Source organism: Nicotiana attenuata, chromosome 2 (genome assembly GCF_001879085.1).
Source record: "Nicotiana attenuata strain UT chromosome 2, NIATTr2, whole genome shotgun sequence".
In the NCBI taxonomy this organism is placed as follows: domain Eukaryota; kingdom Viridiplantae; phylum Streptophyta; class Magnoliopsida; order Solanales; family Solanaceae; genus Nicotiana; species Nicotiana attenuata.
In genome coordinates this window covers 44,854,841-44,868,191 of record NC_031990.1, presented here as the reverse complement: position 1 = coordinate 44,868,191, position 13,351 = coordinate 44,854,841, and the positions used below count along the sequence as shown (strand labels likewise).

At 37.1% G+C, this 13,351-nt stretch overlaps 1 protein-coding gene and 1 pseudogene across 1 annotated transcript; one reads left to right on the top strand and one right to left on the bottom strand.

The window, feature by feature from the left end:
* LOC109208533 lies at positions 355–1,962 on the top strand (annotated as a pseudogene).
* LOC109208523 (DEAD-box ATP-dependent RNA helicase 16) lies at positions 2,238–9,291 on the bottom strand. Its single transcript, XM_019371652.1, has 15 exons — positions 9,049–9,291; positions 8,804–8,965; positions 8,630–8,719; positions 8,386–8,514; positions 8,055–8,155; positions 7,738–7,852; positions 6,944–7,075; positions 6,357–6,422; positions 6,060–6,239; positions 5,796–5,891; positions 5,285–5,422; positions 4,558–4,640; positions 3,751–3,788; positions 3,456–3,670; positions 2,238–2,444 (listed from the first exon to the last, which is right to left on the bottom strand). The coding sequence occupies exons 1-15, from the start codon at positions 9,199–9,201 to the stop codon at positions 2,355–2,357; spliced, it is 1,788 nt and encodes a 595-aa protein (XP_019227197.1). The 5' UTR covers positions 9,202–9,291; the 3' UTR covers positions 2,238–2,354.

Genomic DNA, 13,351 nt, shown 5'->3' with positions numbered 1-13,351 from the left:
AATCTAAAAATAACAAGTACTTAGTGAAAGAACACACCAGTCCAGCTACTACTCTCTTTAATTAGCACTTATAGGGGTGTTAGTTTCTGCTGAAAAAAATAGGGTTACATGGTTAACATCAATAGAGAAGAATATCTGCATGCAGATAGACTTCAACTTTATTTTTACAGCTAAAGAAATTAGTTGACAATTCTCCCACAAATTAGGAAATGTTACACGAAAGAGGTAGGTGAAAGCATTAAAATTCTATACCACGTGCCACGTGGTCTTAGGGTTTGAAACTAAGCTTCTTTAATTTTTTCTCAAGCCAAAACTATAAATAGAAGTTCTTTTGTTTCCAATTTCACTATCAAACTTTGCAACAAGAAATCATGACAACTTTCAACAAGTTAAAAATCTTTCTCTTTCTTATTTCAATTTGCCTTTCATCATCATGGTTTACCTCAGCAAGTATCCATGATCACTTTCTTGAATGCCTTTCTCACAAAACTATGAATTCAAATTCAATGTCACAAATCATCTACACACCTAAAAACTCATCATATTCCACCATTTTGAACTCTTTTGAAAGTAACCTAAGGATAACCTCCGACTTCAAACCATCAATTATTTTCACTCCTATAGACGAATCTCAAATCCAGGCAGCTATACATTGCTCCAAGAAACATGGCCTACAAATCAGAATTCGAAGCGGTGGACATGACTATGAAGGCCTTTCCTATATTTCTGAAACCCCTTTTGTCATCATTGATCTTAGAAACCTAACATCAATCTCCATTGATACCGAAAACAAGACTGCTTGGATTCAAGCTGGCGCGACCTTAGGGGAAGTTTACTATAGAATCGCGGAGAAAAGTAAAACACTAGCTTTTGTTGCCGGGGTTTGCCCTACTGTTGGTGTTGGAGGACACTTTAGTGGTGGAGGCTATGGAATGATGTCTCGAAAATTCGGTACTGCTGCTGATAATATTATTGATGCTAAGTTAATCGATGCCAATGGACGAATCCAAGATCGAGAATCAATGGGGGAAAACCTCTTTTGGGCTATTAGAGGAGGTGGAGGGACTAGCTTTGGTCTCATTATTTCATGGAAGGTGAAATTACTTGACATTCCAGTAAAGGTGACGGTCTTCAACGTGACACGAACATTAGAACAAAATGCAGCTCAACTTATCTACAAATGGCAACATATCGCGGACAAAGTTGATGACAATCTCCTCCTCAGACTCTTCCTGAGGAGCAGTGAATCTCCATTTCGGCGCGGTTAAAGGACTGTCCACGCCTCTTTCAGTAGCATGTTCGTTGGAGGAGTGGATGAACTCCTCCAAGAAATGCAAAAGAGCTTCCCCGAACTAGGGTTGGCAAAAGAAGATTGCATTGAGATGAGTTGGATCGAATCTATATTTTTTTGGTTTCCCAAGGGGCACATCACTTGACGTGTTACTAAACAGAAATATCACAGATAAAAAGGGATACTTCAAACGAAAATCAGACTATGTGCAACATCCTATTCCAATAAATGGTCTCAAAGGTATATGGAAACTATTCAACCAAGTAGGTGAAAACTCAGGAGAAATGCAATTCAGTCCTTACGGAGGAAAGTTGAATGACTTCTCAGAATCTGAAACCCCTTTCCCACATAGAGCTGGAAATATATTCTCAATCCATTATGAGGTGATTTGGGGAAAAAAGGAAAGTTCTAAAAAACATATAGCTTGGATTCAGAAGCTATATGGATACATGGCTAAGTATGTATCAAACTCTCCAAGAGCTGCTTATTTCAACTACAGAGATCTTGATTTGGGAGTCAACAACAAAGGAAATACAAGCTATACTCAAGCAAAAATCTGGGGAGAGAAATACTTCAAGAACAATTTTGATAGATTGGTGCAAGTGAAGACTAAAGTTGATCCAACAAATTTCTTTAGGAATGAACAAAGTATTCCTCCTCTCTCATGGTAATTTAATTTATAAAATAAGGCTTTTGATACTGTTTTTTTGTGCATGTGTACTACTAGTGAAAAATAAATGGAGGCATGATGTATCCAGGAAAATGGTGTAAGATGCTTTCTGATTTATAAATTATTTTTTCAAGTAATAAATTTTCTGTTAAATGTTCTTATTGAAATTTGTGAACTTGTACGTACATGTGATTTGAAATTATTGATCTTGAATGGTGGTTGGGTGTATGGGGAGAACTTGGAGAAGCAAGGCCAGAGGTAGAGCAAGGCCAGAGGGAGAGCAAGCACCAAAGGTTGATAGTATCTCAGAGAAAGCATTCAAAAAAAAAAAATGATTAATAATTCATTCAAATATTATACTAATAAACTACAAAATTCCCTTTACTAAAAAACTTAAGCAGAGTGTTTCTTTTTGTATTTATGGCCATTATCAGTATCTTTTGCCTTTCTCTTCATCCCACCTTTTCCTGCTCGCTTCGGTGCCTGCAATCAAAGAAGACATTTTATTTATAAAATACCTCAACAGATTTTCGTAATATTGCAAATCAAACGCCGGCCAATGTACAAGTCCACATCGTTATAGCAAATATTGGTTCTCAAGAATACCAAAAACATCCCTTCGGGGATGGCCATGTTGGTTTGGAGGGCAGTCATTCATACAAATGACCTGGGATCGATCCCCCCTCAATGCCTTCTGGGTCGAGCCTATCGCACAGAGCTTGCCTAGTGCGGTTTACATCCCGGTGTGGTTTGCAGGCTATTACACAATGGGGGATTTACCCCGTGCGTGCGCACCACAGAGTGCTCACCCGAAGGGCAGAGGCTATGGCAGAAGCTGTAGCGGTTAAAAGTAAAAGATTATACAATCTTTTCCTTCAGGAACCTGATATCGTGATTAGATCTATTCATTTTTTTTCTTAATTTTTGATCGTGAGAAACATAATAAATACAAGTAACTAGAAAACTCAGCAAAAGGATGAAGAAGATCCAAGTAAATCTCTGATCATATCTGTATGAATAAACATAACTTTGCCAAAACACTCTTAAAGGTATTTTATAATTATTATTAGGAAAGAAATAAACTTCATTGATAACTCGGACAGAGTATCAAGATACATGATAGACTAATACTTACCCGCATTCCACAAGTTTTACGTTCCTTGACATAGCAAGGAACCCATTAGGACTATATCATCGTGTTGACAAGACAAGATCAGTAGAATCTTTAGTTTGTGACTACAACAATTCCTATTTCTAGAAACATGAATGAAACTATCAGGAACTGAAACATCAGAGCATATACGGGTTTTTTACCTATCTACAATCAGTATAATTGTTTACACCATCTTAAGACCATACTTTGATGACTACAATAGTGGTATTAGTATACAATGACCAAATGTTAAGTTCAATTTATAGTGGCACACAGATAAAACAGGAATGTAAATTCACGAACACTTACAGCTAGTGCAAGTAAAGGTTCGGATGTTATACCTCAGCTGAAAATGTTTTAAGAGGGTCTCTGCTTCTTTGGAACCTTCCCTTTGATCCTTTGCCGCGAGATGCATTAGTATTGCCCATTGCAGCTCTAGCAAGCTTCACAATCTTGCTAGCTTCCTGTGTTGTTGGATCCACCAGGTAGTCAGGTACATCACGTAGATGTGGGGCAGGTGCCTTCTTACTTAACATCTTATCATGCTTCAAAAGATCTGCCCACAACATTTGAATATAATGAGTCCTATGATTGTGTTCACTCACAGTATTATCCCACAAACTACAGCTTAATTACCTAAGTCTTTTGGATTATCTTGAAAATGCGCCTTCAACCTGATTAAGACCGATGGAAAAAACACTTAATCAATATTTCAAGTCAAGCATAGTAAAATATAATGGAGAAATCATACAACAGTAAGAAGAGACTTGGGAAGTGCCTCCTAACAATGTAGGTGAAGAATAATAACAAACAAACAAACAAACAACTATTTTCTAGCACCCTTTAATCCTCGCACTATAATAAGTCTAGTAGGGGCCTATACAGCCAAATACCAGATGACAAATATTTTAACTTCTTCCCGCAAGTATATTTTACTGCAGCTTCTACATATTATGAGTCATTGAAACCTGTTGATAAAGTATAAGCCATTCAGGTTCATTTGATAAAGTATGAGTATTAAAATCTTGAAATTCCTGGCAAAGAAAACTGACAATTTTCAGCAGATATGCATCATACAATCAAGAGTCACGTAACCTTTTGTAGGCACCAAACCACCCCTTTTTTAACTGGACGAACTTCAATTCAAGTGATGTCTTAATCAGTACAATCAGATCTCATCACATTTTAGAACATCTTAAGGTGATGAAGAATGGGATAAGGAGGTCCTTATCAAAAAAGAATGGGATGAGTAGGGAGTAACACCTATTTGGATGGAAACATGACAATTATCCTTGGACAGAAAAACATGGTAATTAAATAAAAGAATCAGGGCCATATTTTCAGTACTAGTCAGAATAACCCCAATAAGCAAGAATATCTGTGACCAAAAAGCAAAGGAAAATAAGCTATTCTGAGGAGAACATGGAAAAAAGAGTAGCTTACTTTTCAGAATTAAGAATTTCGTTCCTCAGATCCTGAGCCCGTGATTCTCTTACAGCAATTTTCGTGACACTCCTTGCAACATCCTACATAAAAGATGCCAGTCAAGCTATCTAGACTTTTGAAACAAGGATATCGGCAGACTGCACCAGTATAGAATTCGAAGTATACTCCTTTCTAACTTTTGAATGTTCTTTTTTTAACTTCCTACTGTCCTGGCGATGTGGGAAGGGTGAGGGGCCTGTAGCTATAACCAACTTCCTAAAAGCTTTCAGTAGTCACGCGAGCTAGTTTTACTTGCATGGATCTTCTGTGTAGTCTTTGCATGCTTGTGCATCAAGAAGTTGACAAAATATGGACTTACTAATAATCTACTGTCTTACAGCTTGGAGCATCTGGGCTGCATTTATCTAAAGGACATCAAGACAATAACTCCAAATCGTTTATGCTTTTAACCAATAAACTTCACTAGTTAAGCAGTTCTAAAACTGAATGAAACATCACAATATTTGTTTGTTTCTTTTCCCAAAAGCGTACTCAAGATAACTAAAGCAGGAAGCCACATATATCTCGTAAGACACTCCCCCCTTGATAACCTCAGTTCCACGAAGCTCACTGCAACTGGGACTAGGTGACACTCTCCTAACTCTGCAAGACTCCCAATTGATACTTATCACACAATGACTACTGAACCGTCTTCCAATACAAGTATAATTGATGAAACTTTTACCTCGGCTCGGTAACGCAAAGACTCCACTGCGTTCTTACTCAGCAACGGGAATGGGGCAATAAACTGTGACACCTTATCATCATTTTCCCCAAGTAAGGATTTAATCTCTTCAAACATTTCTGTCTCTTCAGCAGATACCTGTAGCAGAATAAAGATATGGTTACTAAGGTAGAAAACATATAGTTCTCTACTGCATTCCTCATATGAAAATTCGTAGGAAAAGAAGAATAAGTAATGTTACAGAAAATGTACGAAAACAGATCATTAACTCTACAAACTCATGGATCCCTCCAATGAAAAGTAAATTCAACGATAGTACAAAATAAGAACTTCAGCTTATTTGTTAATGCCAAGAGCTAAATTATATATAAATCAGCAGTTTAACACTTAAAACTAAACAACATTTAAACACATAATCTAAAATCTGATATCCAGAAGTTGTCAACTAGATTATATTCTAGAAATCGCAATTGTGCATCAATAATTTCAGCTATGCCTTCAATGTACTCACAAGAGAGACAGATGCTCCAGTATTATATGCTCTTCCAGTACGTCCAATTCGATGTACATAGCCTGCAGCTGTTTGAGGCATCTCAAAATTTATCACCTGTTCAAAATAAGCCACAGAGAGAATGTGGAGTATTAGGTCTATGAAAGAGCAGATACTGGGAGTATATCCTCTATCACTAAATGGCTCAAGGGGAAATGATAAAAGAAAAAGAACATCAGCTGCCAAATAGAGGACAAGATTCCACAAAGAACACAACAAACTTACAGTATACACATTTTTGAAGTCTATCCCTCTAACCACGCCAAACTCTGCATCCAATTTATGTTTTCGGTGTTTCTTCGATTTCTTCCGCTCATTGCCATTTTGATCATCGACCTGTTCCTTTCCTTCTGATTGACTTTCATCAGTCGCAATCAAGTAATCAAATAGCCCAGCATTGAATTCCTGATATAAAAGAAGAAAATTAGATGCAACATTAGACTTCAGAGAGAAGGAGTGAACAATAACAAAAACCATACAAAGGGTGTGCATTTCTTGGCATTCAACACTCATATAACAGACCTCAAGGATGTGCAGACGAGAACTCTGAGGCAGCTCCGCATTTAATACTGCAGACTTGATCCCAAACTGCCAAAAATGAACACCGATGTTAAAAATACTATCAGGAACACCTCAGGCCAGCCGTAAGTATAGCATCTGAAACATAGACCAATAAGTTAATAACATACAAGCAGAAGATTACAGGTCGTAAGATGTAGCCTTCTAGGAAATAGTTAAAATAGAGGCAATTGGGTTTTGTACAAGCAAAATATACACTTTTGCACATCCAGCGCATCCACGATTCCCTAAAACTTTCAACTATGAGTGTATGACCGAGCACAAACTAAAAAGCACTCCCCTCTATGTGGTGCACCATCCACAGACCGGGAGGTATAATAGAACTAACTTCATGATTCCTAAAGAGAGGTGCTTTTGAAAAAAAGTTAATATAATAATAATAGAGAAGAAAATAAGTTTCAAGCAATAAAGAGTTTTAGTGCTTTCTAAAAGAGGTACAAGAAGATAAAAGTGATATTTTACTTAGTAAAGCATTTATATATTGATAACAAGTCCTATCATAATTAGTGGCACCTCGTACATGAATATACCTGCTCAAAGAATAGTTTGAGTCTAAAACTCATGTCAATTGAATTTGTAAATATCAGCACTTTTTTCTGAACCAACTCTAGCTTCAAGAGGGCAAGGATATGGACAAGCTTATCACGAGCAGCACAAGAAATCTGAACAAACAGTAAAAGTTTGTCAGAGACAATAAAGCTATAAAAGAAAACAACATTACAACAACAAAAAACACACAGATGTTGAGGTGTATTTGTTTTAATGAGATGTCTAGAACACAATAAAGTCCTGTAGAGGACAGCAGTGCCACTGCCTACTGGAAATTAGTGTCAAAATGTGGCACTTATCCACCAAAAGTGGCTGAAAACTGTGTGATGATTGAACATGTATGATAATTTAGCATTGTAGACGTATCCTAAATCCACGCATTACAACAGAAGCTGCGGCTTCTTAGTCAGTATTACAGAAGCCAAAAGTATGAGGATCATAGTACCGAATTTAAACATATCTATCAGATGATAAATAACAATTAAAGGCACCTAAATTCTTAATGTAAACTGTTGAAGAAAGGACAGATTACGAATCAGTAAATGGAAAAACTTACAAAAAGAAATGATTTTCTACAAAAGCCACAGTCTTCTATACATACAGGGATCTCATGTGTGCACCAAGAGGAAATAAGGGATAAGAGGCTACTCCTCAACTGTACATAATTCATTTTGCACCTTCAAAAGCTCTCCTATCAAAATTCTTAATGTAAAAATGCTGAACAAAGGACAGAACACTAAGTCAGTTAAAAGAACTATTGAAGTTGTATACTTACATAAAATTGCTGAACATTTTTTGGTATAATGTCATCCTTTGTGTCACCGACTTCAGGCAAAGTTAAGATGTAGGGATTGTGTAAAATAAGCTTTTTCAGCTTTTCAACGTCAGAACTGCAAAGTTAACATGATTAAATAAGTTCATACTTCATACCGAAACCTTCCGGCAGGGGGGCAAAGGTGGGAAGTGAGATGGTAAAAGTGAAGGAGAAAAGAAGTCAAGAACTTTCTGATGGATAAAATCAATATATGCAGCATTTAAGGAATGCAAGAATTTGCTTATAATATATGCGCCGATGGAGTAAGGCGAGCATACCTTGAGGTTGCAGACATCAGAAGGCACTGGCAACGTCTTGGTACGTGAGATGTAAGAGCTTTCAGATCATCTTCATATCCGTATGACAAAAGAAGATCTGCCTGATACAGAAAACATAATTATCAACCTCATGTCATTTCAAACAAATACAGACAATGTGCGGTTACACTTAGAAGACTTATCGCATTACTACTGTCCAACCTTTACAGTGGAATTTTTGAGATTTTGAGCAATGCAACTCATTATATGCTAGTATCTCATAACAGTAAAAAGTATTTTTGCAACTAGAGGAAGTTCCAAGGAACAAAGTTTATTATGTAAACTAACCCACCTCATCGAGAATGAGAATGGAGAGAGAATCCTGAACAGCTTTTGCTTGAATAATTCCATTCTTCAAGCATGTCTGTATACAAGCAGGAGTAGATATAACAATTTCAGGAGGCCCCGCCAACGTAGTTTTCTGAAACAAAAAGTTCATAAATTTACCATCTCCACACCATTTTATCACATATACATAAAAAGATCAGAAACTAATAGTAATAATCAGCAAAACAATAGTGAATAAAAGAACCAACCAATTCAGAAACAGACATGGAGCTAGTCAATTGAACAAGTCTCAATTGCACTCTACATAGTTCAATCAACGAATTGGCCTCTGAACAAACCTGAACCAATAAACTCAAATAAAACATACACACAAACTTCAAAGAAAATTAAATTTTCCCAAAATAAAAGCAGCAAATTTTCACCTGTTGGCACAATTCCCTAGTGGGTACAAGAATTAAAGCAGTGGGTGCAAGATTCTTGGTTGAAGGTGACTGAGTAGTAAAGAGCTTCTGAAGTAAAGGAAGGAGATAAGCAAAGGTCTTTCCAGAACCAGTCTTAGCTCGGGCAACCACATCTTTCCCTTCCTAAAAAAAAAAAAAAGAGCCAGTGATATCAGTAAAATTGTGAAGATATGAATATGTAAGTATTGTAGGAGTAATAAACTTACGAGGATAAGGGGAATAGCAACACGCTGAATAGGGGTAGGTTTAAGGATAGATTTCTTGGTTAAGGCACGGATGAGACGAGGATCAACTCCTAATTCCTCGAAGCTCTGCTCCTCTTCTTCCTCCTCTGCTGCTCTTTCTTCTACTTTGTTCATATTTTCTGATAACTTCAGTGAAGGTGGAAACAGAGGCAAGGGCGGCTCTAGGGTAAGGCAAGTGAAGCCCTTGCCTTATGCCCCAAATAATTAAGGCCCCAAAAATAAAAATTACTAGTATTATATTATTATATAATATATACTCCATAATTTATATTTAAATAATTATTAATAAAAGATTTCAAATTTTAATAATTTTTAACATTTGGTAGACGTAAGATTGAGTGAATTAATTGGAAAAAAGATTTTCACTAAATTAAATAATATATTTACCTTCTCATAAATTTTATTTTTCTTTCTTTATGTATAGTCTTTTTTCATGGTTCTTACGATTTTACTTCTAATTTCAACTCCAATTCTCTAAATTAACTAATTTTTTTGTCACATTTGATTGATCCACACACCAGAAAGCATGTTCTTTTGTGTCTCATTTTTTTTAACTGAGAAATCCCCTAGGCAAATGTCACAAGGTTCAAAACATGATGAATAATGGGCTCACCCTTTACCATTTTCACTTAAGGGAAGAATTCAATACCATATGAGGAATGCCTAACTCATACATCATGAGCTGTGCTCTCACCACTATATCTAAGTCATGTAGGTTTTTTTTTGTCTCAATATTATATGAATTTTATAAACGACGTTTCAGGGTCTTTTTAATATATTTTGGTTTAGGCCGCCAGTTTTGTTGAGCTGCCTCTCATTGACAATCAAAAATTATTTACAGACTACTGCCCCACTATAAACGTATTGTTCAACCAGTTTCATTCACATTTGGTAACTGAATGACAAACTCGTTGTCTTTAATGCTCTTGTCATAGTTGCCTTATTTTAAGTGAGACTCTATAAATTTTATTGAGAATGTCAGGGGCGGATAAGTGATTCTAGTAGGAGACTAGTAAAACCTTGATTTAGGTCCTCCAAAGTATTTAATAATGGGTTTCATAATTTTATTTCAAATTAGACAATATTAATGTTTATAGAAAAAATATAAAAAGTACAAAAAAAATTGTAAAAAAGAAAGAAAGGTGTCCACATTTAAACAGTAAAAATATTTTTAAGATTTTGAATTAAACTATTTAAATCTTTATATTAGTAAATATATTTTTTACAACAATATCAAAGGTAACATATTACAAATACATGTCTAATATCTCATTTAGTTAATTTTTTCTATTCTAATATAAATAATAATATTACTATGTGAAGTTAAAGACTTTATGTTATTTAAGAATATATGCGAGAAACAACAAGTATGAAAAAAATGGCAAGATTAATTTTTTTGCATATATGTGTGTATACGTACTAATAAAAAAAAGTATAAGGCCTCTTATTAAAATTTTGCTTTAGGCCACCAATTTTACGGAGCCGCCCTTGAACAGAGGATAAGGTAAATGGAGGGTTGAGGAATTCGGCTGGCACGATGGTGGAAAGAGGCGAGGGTTTTGGTTGGGTTTTAGCTTTGGGAGTTAACTGGCTGAAGATTCTGAACTTGTTTTTGCGCACATGTCAAATTTTGATTTGGAGTGAAGACAATGAAGTCGTTTTTGCAAGGAAAAAAGGGAGGAAAGATTTAGGGTTGGGCGATAAGACCTACTGGTGTGGGCTTCTATATCAAAACTGGCTAAGGCGAAAAAAACAGAGTTGGGCTTCTAACTAAATTGCAAAAAAATGGAATCATTATAGGAAGAGTTGGTTGAATCTATTGTTTACTTTTCCTAGCCGATATATATATATATATATATATATATATATATATATATATATATATATATATATATATATATATATATATATATACATATATCATATACGGATCGGCTATTTTTAGTATTAACAGCTTGTTTGGATTGTTGTTATATGTCATTTCGGTAACGACCTGGCCGGTCGTTTCATGAGTTACCGCACCGTTTCTCCCATTTTTGCTTCTTTATGCTTTGTTTATCCGTGTTATGTGGCATCGGGTCAGTCGGTTCGAATCGGGAATGGTTTTGGGAAGGTTTGAGACACTTAGTCTCTTAAGTTGGCCTTTAGTTGGAAAAGTCAACTGGAAGTTGACTGGTGAGCAAACGATCCCGGAATTTGGATTTTTTTTATTCGGATAGCTTCGGGAGGTGATTTGGGACTTAGGAGCGTGATCAGAATCTGTTTTGGAGGTCCGGAATAGATTTAGGCTTGAATTGGCGAAAATGGATTTTTGGCGTTTTTCGGTTGATAGCGGAGATTTTGTATAGGGGTCGGAATGGAATTCTGGGAGTTACAGTAGGTCTGTTGTGTCATATGAGACGTGTGTGCAAAATTTCAGGTCATTCGGGCGAGGTTTGATAGACTTCTGATCAAAAGCGGAATTCGGAAGTTTTAGAGTTCTTAGGCTTGAATCCGTGGTTAATTTGATGTTTCGATATTTTTTTAGGTGTTTTGAAGATTGGTACAAGTTTGGAAGGTGGCATATGACTTGCTCATGCTTTTGGTTGAGGTTCCGAGGGGTGATTTCGGATGGTTGACGGGAGATTTGGTGTTTGAGATTTGCAGTTGAAGCTGCTCAACCACTGTCATAACCACACCTTCGACTTGGGGACCGCAGGTGAGCGACCGCAGAAGCGGAAGGCTAGTCGCAGATGCGGAAGTTGGTGTGAAGGGATGAAGCGCAGGTGCGGATAATTGGTCGCACCTGCGAGATTGCAGATGCGAAAGGTGAGGCGTAGATGCGGAATGTTGGTTTTAAGTGAAAACCGCAGATACGGTGCTTTGGCCGCAGGTGCGGTGTAGGGACCGCAGGTGCGAAAAGCCTGGGCCAGAAAGTATAAAAGGTTCCCTTCGCGAATTTGGGTATATTTTTCATAACATTTCAAATGGAAAGAAGCTTTGGAGAGCAAATTGAAGGGAGAATTCAAGAGGGTTTCTTAGAGGTAATGTCCTTGGTCCCTAAACTCGTTTTTATGATGATTTTTAAGGTTGTAAGCTTGAAATCTATGGGAAAATCAGTAGCAAATTGGGGGTTAGGGCTTAGAAAATTGGAGGCCTAAAATTAGGGATTTGAGGGGTCATTTGTGATCGGATTTTGGTATTTTTGGTATGAATGAACTCGTGGGGGAATAAGAATTCCATTGATGTAAAAATTCCAAAATGTGGGCCCGGGGATCGGGTTTGGCCAATTTTGGGATTTGTGTTGTAATTGATTAATTTCGTATGAGTTTCACTCCTCTAGCATATATTGATGGTTATGAACTGATTTTGGTTAGATTCGAGGCATTTTGAGGCCGAATCGAGAGGAAAGGGCGTCGCGGGCTAGAGTTTGGCTTGGCTTGAGGTAAGTAACGCTTCGAATCTTGGTTCTGCGGGTTCGAAACCCCGAACTATGTGTTCTATGATTATTATGAAGGTGACGCTATGCCAAGTGACGGGCGTATGGGCGTGCACCATGGAAAAACGCGGCATGGATCATTCCAGAACACCGCTTAAATGGTTCTTTCTTACCGATATCTGTGCTGTAATTATGTGATCTAGTTTTTGAGCTGTAAATCATGTTGATAATCATGTTAAGGCTTCACGCCGATATTATTGAGACCTAAGAGGTCATTTCCTGCTGTCATATAATTTATTTTACTGATATTCTGTGCTTAGTCCTTTTCATACATATTATATCATGTCTAAGTCTCGATTATTACTATTTGTCACATCTTATTGTTGACCGGGCTCGTATCATGACATTTGGAGCCTGTGTGTGAGACTGGTGAGTTATGACTGAGGGAGGCCGAGAGCCTGATATTGAGTGACAGTATGAGATTGAGCTACACATCGCAGCGAGATATTGAACAGCCTTTGTTGGCTTTGTTATAGCGCTTGGGCTAATGAGAGAAGCCCCTCCGGATTCTTTACACCCCCAATGAGCGCATATAATGATATTGAGGGATGGATCTTCCGTGGACATGGATCTTGTCCGAAGTATTATACCGGGAGATGGATCTTCTCCGTGAAGCTGGATTGGCCTGTGTCCTCGGTATTGGACGACTGCGGTCAGTGATGTATATTCCGGGATGGATCTTCCCTGGGCCGGATGTCCATATACAGTACCGAGGGGTGAGCGCTTATGAGTGGAGATTCATGGAACATTGATCATGCTAGTTGTGCATTGGTATATGTAAAATCT